We start from the raw sequence: 20,856 nt of genomic DNA, 5'->3' as shown, positions 1-20,856 counted from the left end.
GACCTCGCTGCGGCCGTGAGATCCAATAAATACAATCTCAGGGATCTTCTGCAACACTGGTTCGACCTGCCTGTCGACCCAACCAAGGTTAAGCAACATTACAATCTTTTTGACCAGCTGGCCCGAGCTATTGGTGTCAAGACTATGGGCAATATCCTCCTCATACGCTGTCTTGGGATGTACATTTTACGTCAAGGAAAGACTCACCAGAGAATTCAGGCTTTGCAAATTGCTGTAAGGCACGAAGCTGCACTCTCATCTTTGACCACGAACCCCGATGTATATGATGCCGTTCGTGATTATGCAATACATATGCCCAATTCAAGAAAGGAATTAGAAGAGCTACAAAAGATTGATTATAGGGAAACAATCGTTGAGTACCTGGTATTGGCTCTTGAACGAGACCTCACAATCGACCCAAAGGTGTACTTGTCGATTATAGATATGTACGGACGATTTGCGGATGGTGAAGGAGCCAGTACCGTATTCAAACAACTAGAAAATCCACCTGAAAGAGCATACGGCACGATAGTAGGAGCTTATGCAAGTGCTCGTGATTCTTACAATGCAGACTTGTGGATGCAACGAGCAAAAGTCTCGAAAAATCCGAAAATAGCTGTACATATCTGCATACTGGAACAAATCAAAGCTTTCGCTGCCCACGGAGAAGTTGAGGAATTGATGAAAATCATGAAGGAGGCCAAACGTGATGGAAAGTACGAGATAGGGACCATCAATGTCATGTATCAATTAATGATCGAACGATTATGTTTGGGTGGTAGAGCTTTGGCTGCTCGAGACATATTTAACAATGTTACTAAAGAGTATAAACATGCAGCTGTGCGACATGTTGTTGGAGAGCAGCTCTCGTTGGAATTAATGTATGAGGCAGAAGCATGTGATGAATCTCTCGCATCAATCCACCGAGATCTCGACATAATTATAGTAGGACGCCCCAAGATAGTTATGGATTTTATGCTTGTCGCAGCTCTCCGAGGAAATGTCAACTACGTAGTGGATGCATTAACGAAATTAGGCGATATCGCCAAGTATTCCGAACACCCGTGTTTGGTTGCCTCGGCCGTGTTGCTAGCCACCCAGCATCAGGCCGATAGAGTCATCGAAATCTTCCAATCAGCCGCCCCCGCCGTAACCCGAGCAGCTCTTGAAAGGATCATGTCCTCCCAAGCCATTGAAGTAACCGATAAGATCCTACTGCTCACCTCAATTCCAACGGAAAATAACTTTGCTGCTGCCCTCTCTGTTGTCTCAGCTTATAGAAAGCACCGTGACGTGTTGACGGATCACATGAGCCGCACAGATTATCAGCCCATCGTTATGGCGTTGTGTAGAGGAGGGACTGGAGATCTACTATCGTATCTTCCTTGGATGCTGGACGACATGAAACGTTTAGGTTACTTGGATTCTAAAGTCCCTACTTGGATGCTGACTAGTCTGCCCGAGAAGACGAAACGCCAATTCGCTGACATGATCACTAGGAAGTTTGCTGAGTATGGTATTCAAACCGAAATCTTCAAGCACATAGATCTTGTCCGCATTCCAGGATCTAGTACTAGTATTGATAGCACCGCAGGTTCTCGGAGGAGAGGAATTATGCCACCGCATCTCGTCAAACGGGAGTCAGATCATATAAAGAAGCTGATTGCAGAAGGGAGTCTCGACGTAGCTCGTAGTAAATGGAAAGATCTAATCGACGTCAAAGTATTCAGAAGTGCTGAAGTCACCTTATTATTGATGAAAGCTTATCAAGCTGAAGGCGCGTACAATCAAATTTTACAGGTTTTCGATCAAGTTGCCCAACTGTTTGAAGGAGATTTGGGGCCTGATCTTGTCCAATTGGCCTTCCAGTATTTAGTATTTGATACTCTAAAGCTACTGTAGGTTAGGTCTATGCATTCATTCACGTTTTGATCTGACCCAAGTCTAACTTTATATTCGCGTACGACACCTTTAGTCATGAAGGTGGCCAGGTTCAATACTTTTCTCGGGTGCTGTGCAGTCATGCAGCTGTAATACTAGAATGCAGTCGCCAACAGAAGAAGGAAATGCTGGATCTTATCAGCGAAACCATTATAAATAGTCCCATACCGCTACCCGACGTACACCCGTTATTCATCAAATTAGCAGAACAGTCTGACGCTGCGAGAAACAATATTATCAAAACGGCCGATTTGAGAATAACATGTGAAGCCCACAATATAGAGAAGGCCAGTGCCCTCGTCGACGAGCTTAAGGACACTCGTCTCCCCGCTACATTATATATAGCCTTGCTCAGAATGCTGACTGCAGCAGGTGACGAGGCTCGAGTCCTAGAGATCATGGATGCAATGATTGAAGCCAAGGCTTTGGTGATGGAGACTTTCAACCTGATCATCCAAATGTATATAAATAAGGGGAATCAGAATGGTGTTGATAATATTCTGAAGGTTGCTTCGGCATGTGGCCTTTCACCAGATGCTGACACCTTCTTGATGTTGATGCAGCAACAATCAACACTAGATGAACGGCTGGGCTGGATTGAGAAGATGAAGGTTGCGGGTATCCCTCCGGATGGCAGACATGTAGATTTGGTCTTGCCTCTCGTCATTGAAACCAAGGGTCTCGATGCTGGGCTGACATTTATGCAGCAACTGATGGCGATGGGAGGCAGCATTGGTGGCAAAAGTTTATCACAAGTCTGCTTGCAGCTGATTGAGAAAAATCGAGCAAAAGTAGCTGAGCTTATTGAACAAGAGCATCGGTGGTCGTTTGGTGGTGAGTGTGTCTCACTTTCTTTCAGACTACATGACTTACTGACCATTCTTTTCATTACCTATCTAGTGCCTGCTGATATAAATGTCTCCAACGCTCTTATGGAAAGCTATGCCTGTGACGGCACGTTTAACGATGTGTCTCGAGTATTTGAACAAACGGCTGCAAAGTCAACGGCTGATGCGGCATCACGACTACCAATCCGTAATCAGAAAACGTACCAGCTTATGGTTGAGTCTGCTATAGACGCTTGTCAGATCATTCGAGTAAAAGAAGTGATATCGATGGCTGCAGCTGATGGCATCGAAGTTGGTATTATAAATGATTGGACAAGTCGGGTCCTCAAAGTCACTTTGGGCGTTCTCAATACCAATACGAGGAGTACATCATCTGCTGGTAAAAAGCAGACAGAGCTGAGAAGTTTGCTCACTAGAAAGAAGTCGAATTCGAATAAAATGTAAATAATCACGTAGAAAATAATCTAGAAAATAAATCCCGGCTGTTGCCTGTATGAAGTAGCAAAGGTCACATGTCATATTCTTGATCGCGTCCTTCACTCCATCTTGTTTGCGCTCCTTCGCTATCTGGTAATTTAATTCCAAAACCGTAAAAAGCCCAAGCAAGTTACTGCAAGCTGCAGCGACGAGAGCTGTTTCAAAGAAGTCTGGTAGTTAGACAGAGGACACAAATAACTACATAGCGGTCATGAGCTTTTTCGGATTTGACACCACCTTGCCAAAGAATGACGGACATGCAAGCAATGCTGGTATTGAAGAGGAAGGCTATTCACGTATAGATGAACTTATGGAAGAAAAGCTCAAGTTTGGTGATGAGCAACCTGACTTGGATGGTGAACTCGGCGATGATGTGGACGCATCTATGGATGCAGAGACATTTGGAGACACTGAAATTGGTATTAAACCTTGTTGGAATTTGGCATACGAATGGACCCTGTATCTTTCGAATTAATGTTGATATTTATATTATTTTTTGCTAGGCAAAGATTTCGATTTTACTGCTGGGAATTCCTTCTTTAATGAGACCAGTGCAGGTAAGTAAGTTGGCTGTTCTGTGTAGTGACTATGTTTGGATTCTTTTCCGCGTTCTGTCATTGTAGATCTGGCAAGACCGACACCTGGTAGAACTAGTAATGAGTCGCCGAGGAGGCCAGCTCCATCAGACGTACGTTGAGGCCGAACCAGTGTAATTGACCACAGTTGTTGACAAGACCCATTCCTGAATAGGCTCCCGTGGAGAGCAAAGATCAACCTGTACCTTCTGGTATGTATCGCTTAGATTCGTATCATTTGATTCGTTTGAATCTGATGCCTGATTTTCTGATAGTGCGACCGTTTATGCCGATACAACAGACATCACATAATGCCCCTCAACAGCCACCTCAGCAGCCTTCTAGTCAACCAGCAGCTAATAAATTCATGTCGATGGAAGAACTGGAATCACGTATGCAACAACAGCAGCAAGGACGACCTGCTCCTGCTCGACCGTCGCTGTCGCTAGCTGAAATAGAAGCGCAAATGATGTCTCAGAACATTACTTCATATAGACCGCCGCACATGAACAGTAGTAATAACAGTATGCCTCCGATGGGAGCTATGATGCAAGATCCACGTCGGCCAATGTCCATTGAACAAGTTGAGGCAGCGTTACGAAATGGTCAGGTGCCATCACAGAGTATGAGACCACCATCACAACAACAATCACAGCAACAGCAGGTGATGACGGTAGAAGAGATTGAAGCAAGAATGAGGTCAGCTGCTGGTGGCGGTCGGCCAAATATGAATATACCTCGTGGTATGCCGATTCAAGGTATGCCAATGATGCCTGGAATGGCACCTGGCATGATGCCTCAAAGGTTTATGACGGCGCCGGATGGACGACCAATAATAGGGCCCGATGGGCGACCAATACCAATGAGTATTGGAGATGGAAGGCCTATGATGAATGTAGGACCAGATCTACGACCGATGCCAATGCATATAGGTCCAGATGGAAGACCAATGCCATTTCCACCTAACGGTCAACCTCCATTCATACCTGGTCCGAATATGAGGCCTCCCGTACCACCAGTTCTAGAAGTTGAAGGTGTTTTACGAGCCTTGGCTTCATCAAATCTACCCCCAAATCCTCGAGAACTTGATATTCTTCTCGCTTCACAACGATATATAGATCCTACACCCGCTGAAGACGATGTAGCTAGAAGAGCTCGTGCTATTTTGAACCGACTTCCGCCAGGAATGCTGGATGCATTCTTCCGCCCACCACCACAGCATTTTAATAACATGAGAGGTGGGGGTCCCCCTCAATTACAACAACGCCCACAACAGCAGCACGGTCCAAATGGTTTCCAGCAGCGACCTCAGTATCGTCCTTATAGGGATGAAAGAACACGAGAGGTGAGTGTTTTGATGAGCACTCGAATCCCCTTTCGATCATTATTTCATAACATGACGTACTTTTTGTGGTCCTATAGGAGAGATACAACAATCTGATGACTCAGTATGAGAAGGAAACGATTGCCAAGATACAGATATCACAACTCGTGACTGAAAGTCCATATGAGGACGATTTCTACTATCAAGTATTCCGAGACTTGTTGTCTGAAAAGCAAGCTATGCGAGATGTCGAACAAAGTCCCAAAGACGTTACAGCTTGGCAACAAGCCTTGTTGATGAAACAATCAAGTGCTGGAACGGGTGTTTTGTCTCAGGAAATGCAGTCGCAAATGAAGAGGCTGATTGAAAGCAGAAAACAAAAGTCTAAAGCAACGACTTGTGAGCTTAGCTTTACACAAGTTTTTCTTTTGGGGTTAGCTCGATCACTCAAACATCTCTCCGTCTCTAGTTGAGCGTGAAGGAGCCTTGGGAAAGATCTCTGTAACATCAGTTCGACAACCAAGACAAGCGTTACAAGTTCAAGGTTCCTTGGTCAATTTACATAAAGTGAGTGATAATGTTGCTTAGGTGAAAATCTACTAACGCAATTCTTTAGTCTTCTGAACCAAACAGGTCCGCAACTCTGTCGCGTCGTCGAGTGTTACTCGAGGTAGAACGTATATATACTGTAGTACTCAAACTGGAGCAATTGCAACGAGAGGATCAAGACAATCCTGTATGGGAAGAGGATTTTAAAGATGCTGTAGAAGAATTGTGGCTGGTATTGGGATGTTCGGAACCTGTCGATGTCAGGTATGCACATTTTTTTTGGATATTGTTTACCCTTCACTTTTTGATCCTTTTTTTCTGCCTCGCAGCTTGCCTCATCCATTTGTATCATATCTATCAGTCACTAAGGGCAAACGAATTCTGCCAAGAGTCATGAGATTCTTGTCACCCGATCAGATTCTAACTCTGGTTGGTACCTTGTTGGTCCGAGCTGAGAGTGTGGATGTGTTTTCCGTTCCATTGGGAACTGCCAGTGATGCGGTGAGTATTCGTTGTTTGATCTTCCACTCTCTGGTGTTTAGAACATTGCATTACAGAGATTCGTTGATGGCAAAAAGAAGCTGAATCCTCCGTGTCAATCCGTTAGGTCACGGTGTTTATGAATGAGAGTATTCCAGCTATAATGAACTTTGTATTGCAAATATCTTTACCGGTTCTGAATGCCTTGGTACGGTCCATGTTGGAACGACATACCGTAACTTGGATTGTTGGGTCAAGAGTAGGATTGGCCTTTTTGACCATGTTCCTCAGTCGAGCTGAAATGCTCAAACAAGAACAGGCGTCAGAAGCTGATACAGCCAACTGGTAAGCGTTGTTGCTTACTATTTCTGTAAAACACCATCGTCTTTGGGCTGTTGCAACCCTGAACTCTGGTTTCTTGCAGGACTGAATTGTACAATTATACCTTTGGATCACTTGTATCTCGATTTGCATCCCTCTTCCCGCCATCATCGACTGACAAGGCAACAGAGCAAGCTGAAGATGAGGATTGTGTGTGGCAGTTTCTAGCTTCGTTAGCTGTAGCTGCCGCCACAACAGACCATCAACGACAACTAGTAACAGAAGTTCGTGATAAAGTGAGAGAAGCGGCTGGAGGGGAACATGAAGCTAGTGTGGATATGTTTTTGAGTGCACTTGGGTTGGGCGTTACCGCCACTCAATTGGCAGCAATGGGTTGAAATAGTAGTAAAATATTGCAAGCAAATAAAAGAACACATCCACTTTGCACGATCTGCCCAGGTTCTGCCTTTCCTGTTTCAGCGCTGAGTCCGTGAGGCTGAGTGCGTGATTTCAACTCTTTCATCTGCAAACCTGAATTTGACGACTACACTCAACAGCTGCAGAGCGGCATTGCGAGAGTACGATATAATACAATGGTCTTCTTCTTTCTAATGCGTAAGTTGTCTTCGAATGGTCGTTCTTTTCGCCAGAACTGAAAAGCTTGGCTTCCCGTATGTTTTCCAAGTGTTGAAGCTGACAACATATATTCCCATAAGTTGGATCTTCTCAGACCTTGAAAAATGTGAGTACAACTAGCCATTAAGGCTCTCCTATTCGCTTCTTATTCCCGTTTTACGGTGAAAATCGGCCGACAGCAGACATATGAGCTTGGACGCCACATCGCATCACAGCAATTCACATTTCTAATTTCGCTTCAACGCTAGATTGACAATCAGACCTGGCCGTGTATGAACTGTGGGCAAAAGAATACTGTCCAGGCGAAACGACTCGAGGTGAGTGCTTTTCAAGCTAGTGTTTTTACCAACCCTCTTTGAAATCTCCATTTACTTTAACAAGTATTTTCTTTTGATCCGAATGTTATTTTACGTCTTTGATCGGGTGTACAGCTTCCATGGTTTAACAGTCACTTGTTTTATTAGGAGCATTTGAACGTGTTTTGGATACCGGTGAGTCTAACACTCGAGATACAGACGAAAGCTGGATCTTGTGAGATGTTAGTCTATCAAGAGCTGAAATTTTTAATTCTGGACTCCTAGACACCCATCACATTATCAAAGGGAAACGTGATATTTCACTGCTCAAATTGCAACCATGCTACAAACACTGTACCTCCCTATCCTCCAATGCACCAAACTCAGGTCAGTACACTGGAAGTTCTTCTCTACAGAAATTGACCAGATCAGCATACTGAAACTCTCTTGAACAGAAACCACCAGGAATAATGCAACAAATCTCAAACATGCTGGATATTGGTCAACCTGTTACTGTATATACGCCAATGACGATTCCAGCAAATCAAATCATCAATCCATACGGTGCTCCAAGCGGTCCAAGTGCCTCAATGGCAGTACCTCCACCATACAGTCCACACGAAGCAGAATCGGCAACACCACTGAAGACGTGCCATGCTTGCAGCTCTGCAGTTGATGCGAATGCCGTGTACTGCTCGACTTGTGGATCGAAATTTACGTGAAAGTGAGATAATGTAGTTTCTTTGCAATATATATACATCTAGGTCAGTACTGTGTCTTGGTTGTGACGCGGCACTTGGAAGGAACATCGGCTTTGATTTTTTACTTCTTAGGATGACGTTACGTCGCGCGTTGATCGCTTTGGTATGTGTTTCTCTCCACGGGTAAATGCTTCTGCTTAATTTAATACCGACAGCAACTTGGAAAAGTTGCCAGCACATTGCAGGAAAAGGTCACGAATCTACTGTTACAACAACTTATCTGGAGCGGAGAGAACATCAAACGACTCAAGAAAGCTGAAAAGTCCAGGTATGTGTACTACAGGCATGCTAGTAGTGGTTTAAGCTGTTTCGTTCTACTACCTGGAAAACCGACCAAACCACTTTTTGCCCCAACTTTAAAGCTTCCAACTGCTTGATGGATGAAGACATGGACGTAAAAGAAGACAAGCAGCTTATGCCTCCAACGGCCATCGAAAGTAAGGCTTGGGTGTTTCGCAATGGTGAACAGATTGATCAAACTCCAAATCCCCCAATTTCAGATGAGGAACCGGCTGCAACCAAAGTAAAGAAGCCCGCACAACCCAAAGTCGGTTATTTTAAGCTGTACCGATACGCAACGATTACCGATATCGTCGTCTTATTTGTCGCATGTGTTGCAAGTGCGCTACAAGGAATTATGCAGCCTCTGATGACTGTCTTCTTCAGTATGATGTTGGATTCTCTTTGTTACTTGGTGCTTGGACGGTGGTTTATATCACTTAACCCCCCTTTTAGCAAACACGCTTGGTGCGTTTGCGCTTTATAACCCCAACATTCCTGGATCCGGCGACAATTTGTTATCTACAGTCAATAATGTGCTTGTCATCTTTGTCATCTTTGCCCTTGTTACGGCCGTGACTGCCTACATATCCATGGCTGGGTTCATGGTGTCATCTGAACGACAACTGCGCCGTATCCGACAAGAGTATTTTGCTGCCATTTTACGTCAGGATATCGGATGGTTTGATGATTCGCAGACTGGAGATCTGGTATACTGCGACAACTTGCATTCCTGCCATTCTTTTTGTCGGCTAGCTAACCTCTATATGTTTCAAATTGAAATTTTTCAGACCAACAGGATGTCCGCAGACATGAACCTGATCCAAGAAGGAATCTCTCAGAAAGTGGGCATAATTATTCAGTCTCTTGCCACATTCTTTACATCCTTCATTATCGCTTACGTTCGAGGCAAGTGATGAGACTTCTTTGCTATCACGTATTACCATTAATAAATATTGACCTCTTAAAGGTTGGAGAATGGCGCTCGTATTGACCGCCGCCGTTCCTCTCATGGCTACTGCAGGATTTGTAGTTGGACGATTAGTTATAAGGCGTGTTACCTCTGCTCAGAACAACTACGGAAAAGCGGGCGCAATCGCTGAGACAGTGTTGTCCAGCATCAAAACGATTGTCACTTTCGGTGGCCAGGATCGCGAGATCAAAAGGTACAATGCCAAGCTGGACAAGGCTATGAAGGACGGGATCTTTCAAGGCTTCATGAATGGTGGGGGGCTTGTCAAGGTGTTAGGCAGAAATAGTCGACTCACACATACTTTTTAGGACTTGGAATCGGTGGTGCTCAACTAATTATGTTTTGCTTCTTTGGTATGGCGTTTTTCTATGGAGGTTACTTGATCTCTGTTGGCATTCAAACAGGTACATTGAATGGATTGTGTTAAACACCACGTTGATCGGCGTGTTTTTTCGCAAATGAACTAAAACGTCCCTCCTCAACCATCAGGCGCGGAAGTCTTGAACGTTCAATTCAGGTATGATGCAGTAGCGCTGTCATTCGTCGCGATAGTCTCCATGTAGAGATTACTAACTTTACTCTACGCAGTATACTTATTGGTGCGTTCGCCTTGGCCCAACTCGGAACGCCTTTGGGTGCTGTCGCATCCGCACAGGGTGCTGGCCATACTATATTCGGTACTATTGACAGAAAGAGCCCCATTGATGCTACCAGCAACGTGGGCGAAATGGTCACCGGATTGAAGGGTGACATAGAATTCAAGAACGTGTCATTCAAGTACCCATCTCGTCCTGATGTTCAAATATTAAACAAGTTTGATCTGGTTGTACCTGCTGGAAAGACTACTGCTCTGGTTGGAATGTCAGGAAGTGGAAAATCGACAATTGTAAAATTAGTGTCTAGGTGGTACGATCCAGAGCTTGGTCAAGTACTTCTTGACGGCAAGGACTTGACGTCTTTGAATGTTAAGAGTCTGCGCCAACATATTGGTATTGTCAATCAAGAACCATTGCTTTTTGATATGAGTATCTACCGTAATCTCCTCATGGGTCTGAGTGAAGACTCGTGGGAGGGTATCCCTGAATCCGAGTTGGATCGACGCGTCGAGGAAGCATGTAGATCGGCCAATTGTTGGGACTTCATTCAACTGGTATTTCCTGAAATGGTTAATGTCATTGATACAAGATCACTCAGGTCTTCTCCACATCGTAGCTACCGCAAAAGATTCACACTGGAGTAGGAGAGTTTGGTAGTATGTTGTCTGGAGGACAAAAGCAACGTATTTGTGAGTTTGAGGATTATCAGTATTCCTTTAACCAGCTGCTGCAACTCAACATTTGATATTTTTATCAGGTATTGCTCGGGCTCTGATGAGAAATCCGAGAATTTTGATCTTGGATGAAGCGACTAGGTATGGGTCATCGAGCAACAACAAAATCACTGTTTCTCGCTGTTTTTCTGATCCTTGACTTTTATGTAGCGCTCTGGACACTGCAAGTGAAAGTGTTGTTCAAGAAGCTCTTGATAAGGGTAATGTGTCTCTGTTTCTTGTCCGGATGTTGTACTGTTTCCATTTTTGCTGACACTTTGAGTTTTTAGCATCCATCAACAGAACAACAATCATCATTGCCCACAGATTGTCCACAGTCAAGAACGCCGATAGAATCGTAGTTCTAGACCGTGGAACCGTTATTGAAAGCGGTACACACGACGAATTGTTGGCCAAGGAAGATTCCGTATACGCCGAACTTGTCAGATTACAAGATTTAAAGACTCAAGACTCTGACTCAGAGCAATCTACCATTACTGACTCGAAACCTGAAGCCACCAATCACTCCATCCCACGAAGCAAGATTGGTGATGCTGCTTTGGTAGACATTGATCCAAAGATGACCACAGCTTCTCGTCGGGGCTCTATAGAAATGGAATACAAGAAGGCTTTGGGTCGTCGTGGATCTGTAGCTCAAAGCGATAAGGATGTGCAGATGGAAAAGGCTAAGACCGAGCAAGAGCAATTGGCCATGCTGAAACGAAAACTTAATTGGAGCCGTGTAATCAAGTTGAATGCTCCCGAATGGTGGCAAATTCTTTTGGGATGTACGTTTTCGGCTGTATCTGGAGCTACTCAGCCATTATGTAGGTTTTTTTCTGTTGCGTTTCTGGTTTCCTGTTGTTGAATGATAGATTATCCCCATTCTGAGGCTGACTCTCATTAAAATCATTTTTTAAAAGTCTCTGTGTTCTTCACAAATATTATCATCATATTCGGCAAGACTGGACCAGAAATGATGGACGGAGTGCGATTCTTTGCCGGGATGTTTGCTGTGTTAGGTGGGCTACAGTATCAAAAGTAATTGGGGAATGTTTTATACAGTATTGATGTGGATTTGGTTGTGTTAGGTCTGGTAACGTTTTTCCTGTCATGGATTCAAAACTGGATGCTAACTTGGGCTGGAGAAAGATTGACGCGAAGATTGAGAGAAATGTCATTCAGAGCCATGCTGAGACAAGAGATGGCCTTTTTCGATGAGGACAAGAACAGTACAGGTGTGCTCACTACCCGACTGGGTGAAGATGCGTCTCTTGTTAGAGGTTTGACTGGCCAGACGCTATCCTTGATTATTCAAGGTAAGACGTCCGGCAATGGCGTTCCTGCTTGTATCTTTTCCCTGATTCGTCATCTCAAACAGGATTATCGGCTGTGTGTGTTGGGATGGGAATCGCGTTCGCAAATGGCTGGCAATTGACCCTTGTCATCCTTGCGATTGTGCCATTAATCTCGCTAGCAGGCCAATTCCAATTCAGAGTACTTAATGGATTTGATAGTAAAACCAAGCTGAAGTATCAATTAGGTAATTGAAACATTGTGTTTTTGTTCAGCAATTGTTAACAACCAACCCTGAACACTTAATAACGAACAGTCCTGAACAATTACTAACACTCAGTTCGGCCATACAAATAGCCGGACAGATTGCCACCGAAGCGATCGAAAACATTCGAACAGTTGCTGCCCTTAATAAGGAAGACTATTGGCTGAAGCGCTATTTGAAGGAGATTGACGAGCCATACAAACTAGCCGTCCGAGGAGCTTTGATTTCTGCTATTGGATATGGATTCTCGCAGGGGATGGGTTTTGTTGCGTACATCATAGGATTTTTGTATGGTGGTCATCTAGTAGTGTGGGGTGTTCAAAGCTCCCAAAGCATGCTTCAGGTGTTGTTTGCTGTGACGTTCACCGCTCAGGCTGGAACCCGGCTGATGCTCTACACTCCAGAGTGAGCGCTGCTATTCACATTTACTTTCGTTGCTTCCTTTTTAAACTGAACGTTTTTCTTTATAGCTTTTCAAAGGTGAGACTCTAATCAAAAGCGCGGGGATCGTCCAAACCTAACATAGCGCGATGTCTCTTTGATAGGCGAAACTCGCTGCTTTGAGTATATTCGATTTGGTGGATCGTCGCTCCCGAATTGACTACACTGATGGAACTGGGAAGAAACCCACATCAACTGAAGGAGTTATTGCAGGCTCTGGCGTTCAGTTTACCTATCCTTCAAGGCCCGATGCACCCATTTTGAAAGGACTGGATGTTGCAGCAAACAAGGTAGGCAACAGAGAACCGTTGCGTAATTACGTGGTAGACTGCTCATTTCTTGAACCAAACAGGGCCAAGTCATTGCACTCGTAGGGCCCTCCGGCTCCGGCAAGTCGACGATCGTTGGTCTATTAGAAAGGTGGTACGATGTCGATGCTGGTTTGGTTACTGTCGATGGAATTGATGTTCGAGATTGGTATGTATACTGCTAAAAGATCATTCTCTATTCTCCACTTTCAAATTACGACAATTGATTCCGCTTCTTATCTCTAATCCCATTTTGTCCTCCGCAGGAATCTATCATTCATGCGAGAACAGATGTCGATGGTTGGACAGGAACCGGTCTTGCCGTCAGGCACCATCAGAGATAATATCGCTTATGGTGCACCTTGGGAAGCTACTCAAGCTGAAATTGAAGCAGCTGCCAAGACTGCAAACATCCATGATTTTGTAATGAAACTCCCAGACGGCTACGACACGATGGTTGGCGAAAGAGGATCTCAACTGTCTGGTGGACAGAAGCAGGTATCCAATCAAAAATCTTAAACTCTTTTTGGGACAAAATTATCTTACCTTTCAATTTTCGTACAGAGGGTTGCCATAGCACGAGCTTTGATTCGTAACCCCAAGATCTTGTTACTAGATGAAGCTACTAGGTACGTGTTTGTAGAGCCCCACCCTACTGTTATTTGATACCTTCTGAAGACTTTGCTGACGGTTCCGCTCCTTTCCTAGTGCTCTGGATAGTGAAAGTGAAAAGTTGGTTCAGGAGGCACTTGACAAGGGTATGCTATGTTTATACTTGGTCAGAGTTATCGAGTGCTTATAACTAAAACCTTGGTGCCGTAGCTGTAACTGGAAGAACAACCATCACCATAGCTCATAGGTGAGTTTCCATTATTTCACCAAAAGTTACTTGTTCAAATCTTATCTTACATACGCTTTCTTTAGATTGAGTACCATCCAAAACGCAAACAAGATCTATGTAATCCGAGGCGGTGTGGTCGTTGAAACAGGGACTCACTTTGAACTGCTTGCACTTGGTGGAGACTATGCAAATCTTGTTGAACAACAAATGTTGACCAAGGAGGGTCAATCGTCGTAAGGCTTTTTTCGACTATAGATGTATTGTTTGAGTTTAAGTAATCCTTAGAAAGTATTATCATAATTTGAGCTGTTTGGTTTGGAAATATATACCGTATTCCGAAAATGATAAATTTACGGAAACCTTTACGATGAGCTCCTTCATTCAAGACCATATGCCCTATTCCTTCATTCGATGCTACATGTGAACAGAGACTGTTGTGTGCAATGCCATGTTCATTGGTTTGCTATACTATACAGAGTACAAAGGAATTACTGGAAACGTGGTCGTTTCGAAGGGTCATCGTAGTTTCCATCACTTGGCCGTTTACCTATATTGGCGAGAACAAAACGAAAGCAGTCAGCAATCTGACTTTGAACCAAAGCATAGACTTTTCAAACAAAGCAACATTACCATCAATAGCATCTGGCATTGGAGGTGGCGGCCCGCCCATTGGCATTGGTGGTCTATTCATCATCCACGGTGGAGGAGCTCCAGCACCCATAGGTGGAACAGGAGGACCTCCAGCACCCATAGGTGGTCTATTCGTCATCCATGCGGGCATTGGAGCATTTCCTTGCATCATTGGAGGCTGGCCCATTCCAGGAGGTGGCCCCATGTTGAATCCAGGTGGAGGGCCTTGTTGAGGGTTGAAGCCAAACGGTGGTCGAGGAGGACCGCCTTGGAATCCAGGCTGTTGGAACCCAGGTGGTGGACGTTGTTGATATCCTGGTTGTTGATATCCTTGCTGCGGTGGACCACCTAATTTAAAGCGTGTTAGTAGAGATTTGAAGAAGAAACGTATGATGAAACCAAGACTATGAACCTGGTGGGAATGGAAATTGTTGCTGTTGCTGATTTTGAGGTACAGGTGCGAATGTAGGGTTGAATCCAAAGTCTGGACCACCTGGTTTTCCTTCATATGCTTTAGTTAGACGTTCTACTATTGCCTGTATCTTGGCTGGGTCGAGTCCTAATTTCGCATGGTTGATGTTGATGATGTTAGCAACCACCAGCATATGGCGACAAGGTGAAAGAGAGCATGTACAAGCGAGTTTTACACAAACCTTGATAGTAGCTTTGTACTTGCATTCGATGCTTCCATCCTGTATTATGAGCTTTTCGCACAGATGGCGAGTCGTGTGTTAAAAAGATGTCGCAGTAATCACAATAGTAGCGACCCTAATCGGAATGGTTAGTATTTGGTACTAGAAAATTGAATGCGATGTCGCTTTGACCAGAAAGTTTCGCTTACCATCTCCTCAGCTGTGGTTCTCAAATTTCGAAGTTGGGAGGAAGACGACAAGACGACATGGAAATCTGAACTTTGCATTAAGTTATATTGAAGTTTCGATATTTACATGAGTAACTGGTCACTGAGCATTGAGCTACGGTTATAGAATTATAAGTCGCGTTATAGCGTTCCATCAAAGAAATCATCAAATGCCATTACAGCCGTATTGGTTGCCAGTGTCCTAATGATTAATACGAGTCTCAGCACTCCATTTCAGCACATTGCTCACAATGAAACTACAGTACAAACCTTTTTCCAGGAAATGGCATGTCAGCACCAACACCAAGCACAATTGAATCACACAGCACATTTTCTTGATGCTCTGCTTCCAGCATGTCCAAAGAAAGTGTATCATCATGTTCTTTCTAGTAACATAATCAAACGAGTCAAGTTGCAAAAAAAGGTTCAGTCGAAACGAGACGTAAGAACCTTTATGTCAGGCAAGTCACTGTTTGATGCATCACTAGGCACATTACTACTACTTGAAGTTCTCAGAATCGTAGATCCTGTAAACCTCACTGTTTTAACAGGTGCCTTGGGTTTGTTCTTGTAGAGCTGCGGTTTGAGTGCTGATGGAAGCACATTGGCACCACCATTAGCAACAAACGGGTTTTCAGATACAGTATCCAGTGATTCTGAGCTCTGATTCATCTCGGCATGTCCTTTACCAAAGAGTAGCTTCGTTCGTGCTGAGACGCCAAATAACCCATTAAGAGGACTATGATGTCGAGGTCGCTTCTTTGCAGGAAGGTCTTTTGGTGGTAATGGGCCAGAATCACTAGGTAAATCACTTGGCGTACTCTTCTCGTCGTCGATAATATCATCTGTATCATCATCATCATCGTCGTCGTCAGTATCTACTGGTGACAGTGACGAGGTTGATGTTGGTCGTTTTGCTTTGGTTGGGAATGGATTTCGGGAGGATGTTGATGCGGGTGCAGATTTACGTCTACCAGCCTTGATGTTACGTCGCGATTCGCCTCGTTTGGTACTAACAATTGGTTGATCATGGTCGTCATCGTCATTTTCAGACTTCCAGGTTTTATTGCTGCTGCTGCCTCGGTTCACTCCTCCCTCTGTAGTCTCTTGACCTTTGAAGGACCTATCCTTTCGTCTACGATACGTCTTTGCATTCTTGGTCATGGTGGGTTCCGAGAATCACTGTTTTTTAGTGGTGTGAACAGCAGGTACAACAGTGACTGTCTCTTTTTGGTCCTGTTTTGACCTCCAGCTACAACGCGGTTCGCGCACGAAACACGATCTAGACATTTACTTTGAAATAACTTGTATTTTTCATGTTTAGCACTGAAACGATAAGATTAGAATATAGAGCAGACACATTTATGACTTTGACGAACCACCCGATAGACCAACATACACAATTCCCATCATCAAAATCTGACTAAACACTGAATCCTCAATGTCGAAGGAGACTGCCCATCTGTTCTCATTTTTGGTCTTTCGTATTGGTTGTTTACCAAACACTTCACCTAAACCAAAGGGAACGAGGTAAGTATTTCTGTATACACCTGGAATCAAAATCTTCATGCTTCGCATACCCAAAAGTTTCTGTTCTCGAGAGTTATGTGCCTTCATTACTACCACACATTTAGCTTCACCGAGGCCCCCAGATAATGTAAATGAAGGAGATCCGACACCAGCCAACGTAGTTGTAATTTGCAGTTTGAGCTTCTCTCGCACGTAATCAAATTGAGCTACCTCCATCTTCGAGTCGAGTAATGTAATGCTGCATCGTTGGGGGTGTGCTGGATCAGTAACTAGCTCGAGACCACTAGTCGTTGCGAATTGCGGGCGTTTATCTGTGCAAATCATGTGCCGTCTATAAAGGGTTGAGAATAGTTGGGCTATTGAAGCTAGTGGCGCAAAAATCGGTCAAGTACTTACAATCTGTTGTCCCACTCATGCACATCTACTTCAGCCACCACTTGTCCATATACATGTGGAGTACAAACTTGCACCTTCGTGAATTTGGATGACGTCTCCGTAACGGCCATTACAAACTTGTCTCTGCCACCAGATAAACCATAGGATGCAAACTTGGCTTGGTTTCCAACATTTGTAAGAGGGATGGATAGTGATTCTTTAGAGCCGGATCCATCACCACTTTTCAAAGAATGATCACTCTTGAAATTAGCACTGAATTGTTCTTTCAAAGACGCAATGGCTGGTGTATGAGCGATTTCAATGGGCTGATATTTTAAGGTCAGTGATCTTGATAGTCCTCCTTGGTTTTCGGTTTTTGGTGGCTCGATTGGAGGTGCGACTTGAGCACTATGAATGTTCAAATCTTCATTCATACTGCTACAAAACAAAACAAGGCATCATTAGAATTCTTGGCAAGCTAGTGTAAATCAAAGTCTGTTCGGGTATTTACCTTTGGTTGGAAGGAAGTACAGATGTGGGTCGATTTCTTTTCTTGCCGGCGACGCTAGCAACTTGGAATTTGACACACTTGTGTTGTACTAGTTGATTGATATCATGTCAGTATTGGGACAAATAGAGAGCTCTCTTGTATACTCACCATCGCTTCCGTTCGGACCAAGCTCGACGTAGTCTTTGCCCAGCTGGATCAAATCACCAGAATTGACCTCGAAATCTTTACTGAGTTCTCCGGGCCCAGACAGTCTAACGCCATTCAAGTATGTTCCACCATTGCTACCAACATCTTTCAGATAGAACTAGTATCGACAATAAGAACGGATGTGTCAGTCATACTGCTAAAAAAAGTACAAATTCATGCATCATGATCGTGAAGCACTAAACACACCTTTCCGTCTCTGGAGAACATTTCAGTATGATTTCTACTGACAACTCGTGTATCGAAAGTCTTGACTGACTTTCCAACAGAAGATCCACGGCCCATCTTAACAGGTTCGGTCAAGTTCAAGTAGCACATTTCAAACATGTCGTTCAATGGCATCAGCATCAACATTGGTGTATCCAGTTCAGCAGACATATCACCAGATGCAACCGAAACAGAGTGAGAATGACCGGTTCCAGGAGCCAAGTTCATTGAGTTAGCACGTTCAAGTGATGCAACGGAAGAAGCCTTTTCTAGCAACCTCCTTCCAGCAGCCGTAGCAGAGTCTTTTCCTGAACTGACTGGTGCTTTATCACCAAAAGTGGCCCCAGTGACACCAAATACTCCAGGTAGCTGTTGGAATAAGCTCTTGGCAGATCCGCCATGAGTAAGGAAGGAGCGAAGGGGTTTAGGGCTACCGGAGCTACGAGTTGGCTCAGCACCACTTGATCGAGAAGCAACGCCCATTGCGCCATTGCTGGTTGGTGGAGTGTTTGCTATAACATTCTTATCCAGCGGGACACCAGCTGCTGCCAAAATGTTGTCGATGGAAGCCAAAGTAGTCTTGAGGTCCGGACTAGCTAAAGCAAGAGACTTGTTTTTGGGTACAAAATCATCTGTTGACTCTTCATCTTCGTCATTTTGTTCGGTAGTGCTGCCAACCTTGTCTTGGTATTTAGCTGAAATAGCGTCCACATTGATTTTTGAAGTTTTGCTAGGTTCACGGCCGTGTCGCAGGTTTGTTGATGGGGCAGGAGCAGGCTGCTCGCCCGATTTTGATTCAAATAATTCGCGGGCCTTCGAGACTGGCAATACTCCAGCTTTAGTATCGTCCACTAGTGATTCAGGTCTGGTTGACTCGTTTGGCGAGATGTTGGATAGCTTGCTACGTATAGACCCACCACTACCGTGGCTAGATTCGGGGTCTGAGATACGGTTGGACCCTGAGCGAGGGGTTGGCCTGTTTCTCTTTTTGGCGACAAGTGTCTTTTGTCGTGACAAATCCGACCCTCCTGAACTATCCTCGTCATCATCAGATGGGGGAGGTGGAGGGTTTCCCATTGGAGGAGGAGGTATTTTTCTGGTAGATTTGCTTCTGCTGACACCAGCACCAGTGTTTTCAGTGGTTGCAGGAGTCCATGCGATTGGCGAAATTGCAGGAATGTCAGCCAACAGGCTGATCCGATTTTCATTTGCAGATTCGCTAGTAGCAACGGCCTCGAATTTGGCAATGGCATCAGTGACACTACGGCGAGGAGGAGTTACTCCTACGGGCTCTTCTGGTTGGGTGGTTAATTGGGCGTCTTTGAATATTAGAGATTGTGGTCTTTCCGATACAGATTGACGTCTTCCAGTCGTAGATGAACGCTGTGTAGCAAATAAGGATGGTCTTGGCTGTGGTTGCTCTGGCTGTGGTTGCTCGATTGGTTGAGTTACTACAGACAAACGTTGAGGGGTTGATACTCGTGGTTGGGTAGTCGAAGAGCGTTGATTGTTGATTTGTTGGTTGACGGGTTGAGGTGGTGGTGGTTCAACTAATGGTGAAGTAGTCGCAGTGGAAGCGACGGAGCTGACTGTAGCACTTACAGCACTAGCTGAACTACCTCCACTCGAAGGTTCGGTACCACCAAACAATTGATGGAGTTGCATTGCTGATCCAGATGAAGCTTTGGATTGACGTAGGCTACCGAGTTCTGATTCCTTTGCCATATGCAGTTTTATGGCAGCCTTGACTGAATGCAACAATCCCAAAATTTGGACGGGAAAGTTTGCCTCTTGGAAGCTATCGGCGTCTTGTATTCCATTGACCAGACAGTTCACGGTACGCGACATGTTATCGGCACTTTCTACAATTCCTTTCGAATGACCTGGCAAAGTTCTCTCCATGGAACGGCACAACATCTTTATAGTGTCCCATTGTTGCTGAAGGTTTCGGCCTGAGATAGTATTGGAAGATGAGCAAGCATCCGCGAGCATCAAGGCCCGTTCGGTACCAGCTTCAGGACACTTTTCATTGGTGGCCTTGATGGCGTTCTGATAAATCTGAATAAGCGATTGGGATTCGAGCACTAGTTGATCCAAAATTGGGTTGATTAAGGAGCCACGTACGCTCATTTTGAGTAGGATGAAATGTCGCGATTTTGAAGGTTGCAAACTTTTGAGTTTACGTGTGATTGAGAATCTTGGGTCAAAACTGGCGCAGTAACGTGGGTGTCGTGAGCGTCTTTTTCTCTGCAGATCTGGCAGTTTTCGTCTCAGATATGGAATGGCCTTCCATGGCCTACACGATAAATTGCAGAATAGGCCTGTTCTTAGAGCTGTGCTGGATTCTTTGTTGGCAAATCCAAGTCTTGTCTTGATGGACATTGATGAACCCCGAAACCCCGTGTACCGATGTTTAATAATGAGTGAGATGATGATTTAGTAAATTTACTATCATATTAAGTGTTAAAATCGCGAAATAAGTTGTATCAAGCCGTTCATTTTCCAGACAATCACAATTCAAATCACTCACCGTTCCCAATCTTGTGACTTTGCGATTTCTTTGAGAATGAGCTCGTACTAAGAAGTAGGTCGAAACCTATCATTGATTAGATCGGGTTCC

The 20,856-nt window shown here is 44.5% G+C and overlaps 5 protein-coding genes across 5 annotated transcripts; 3 read left to right on the top strand and 2 right to left on the bottom strand.

Annotated features, from left to right (window-relative positions):
* Positions 1-3,477: 3,477 nt before the first annotated feature.
* SmJEL517_g02171 (uncharacterized protein) lies at positions 3,478-6,913 on the top strand (the record flags this gene model as incomplete). The annotated part of the gene is made up of 11 exons (XM_031168099.1): positions 3,478-3,685; positions 3,770-3,823; positions 3,890-3,954; positions 4,017-4,053; positions 4,117-5,186; positions 5,264-5,564; positions 5,635-5,732; positions 5,782-5,978; positions 6,044-6,215; positions 6,322-6,539; positions 6,619-6,913. The coding sequence occupies 11 exons, from the start codon at positions 3,478-3,480 to the stop codon at positions 6,911-6,913; spliced, it is 2,715 nt and encodes a 904-aa protein (XP_031025966.1).
* A 1,683-nt stretch (positions 6,914-8,596) lies between these two features.
* SmJEL517_g02170 (uncharacterized protein) lies at positions 8,597-11,814 on the top strand (the record flags this gene model as incomplete). The annotated part of the gene is made up of 12 exons (XM_031168098.1): positions 8,597-8,873; positions 8,944-9,197; positions 9,279-9,400; positions 9,465-9,712; positions 9,769-9,864; positions 9,950-9,977; positions 10,049-10,610; positions 10,673-10,745; positions 10,814-10,871; positions 10,941-10,990; positions 11,060-11,596; positions 11,693-11,814. The coding sequence occupies 12 exons, from the start codon at positions 8,597-8,599 to the stop codon at positions 11,812-11,814; spliced, it is 2,427 nt and encodes an 808-aa protein (XP_031025967.1).
* A 129-nt stretch (positions 11,815-11,943) lies between these two features.
* SmJEL517_g02169 (uncharacterized protein) lies at positions 11,944-14,157 on the top strand (the record flags this gene model as incomplete). Its single annotated transcript, XM_031168097.1, has 11 exons — positions 11,944-12,088; positions 12,151-12,312; positions 12,423-12,735; positions 12,801-12,810; positions 12,876-13,061; positions 13,124-13,248; positions 13,346-13,577; positions 13,644-13,708; positions 13,788-13,837; positions 13,902-13,938; positions 14,004-14,157. The coding sequence occupies 11 exons, from the start codon at positions 11,944-11,946 to the stop codon at positions 14,155-14,157; spliced, it is 1,479 nt and encodes a 492-aa protein (XP_031026059.1).
* Positions 14,158-14,408: 251 nt separating this feature from the next.
* SmJEL517_g02168 (uncharacterized protein) lies at positions 14,409-15,469 on the bottom strand (the record flags this gene model as incomplete). The annotated part of the gene is made up of 5 exons (XM_031168096.1): positions 14,409-14,467; positions 14,551-14,898; positions 14,963-15,109; positions 15,204-15,318; positions 15,392-15,469. 5 exons carry the CDS (start codon positions 15,467-15,469, stop codon positions 14,409-14,411), a joined length of 747 nt encoding a protein of 248 aa, XP_031026058.1.
* Positions 15,470-16,771: 1,302 nt separating this feature from the next.
* Positions 16,772-20,366, bottom strand: SmJEL517_g02167 (uncharacterized protein; the record flags this gene model as incomplete). The annotated part of the gene is made up of 6 exons (XM_031168095.1): positions 16,772-16,920; positions 16,990-17,270; positions 17,336-17,752; positions 17,826-17,913; positions 17,973-18,129; positions 18,219-20,366. The coding sequence occupies 6 exons, from the start codon at positions 20,364-20,366 to the stop codon at positions 16,772-16,774; spliced, it is 3,240 nt and encodes a 1,079-aa protein (XP_031026051.1).
* Between the last annotated feature and the right edge of the window lie 490 nt (positions 20,367-20,856).

Source organism: Synchytrium microbalum (genome assembly GCF_006535985.1).
Source record: "Synchytrium microbalum strain JEL517 chromosome Unknown SmJEL517_scf0008, whole genome shotgun sequence".
Taxonomy (NCBI): domain Eukaryota; kingdom Fungi; phylum Chytridiomycota; class Chytridiomycetes; order Synchytriales; family Synchytriaceae; genus Synchytrium; species Synchytrium microbalum.
The sequence above is the reverse complement of the archived record's forward strand: the minus strand, read 5'-3'. Positions and strand labels throughout refer to the sequence as shown.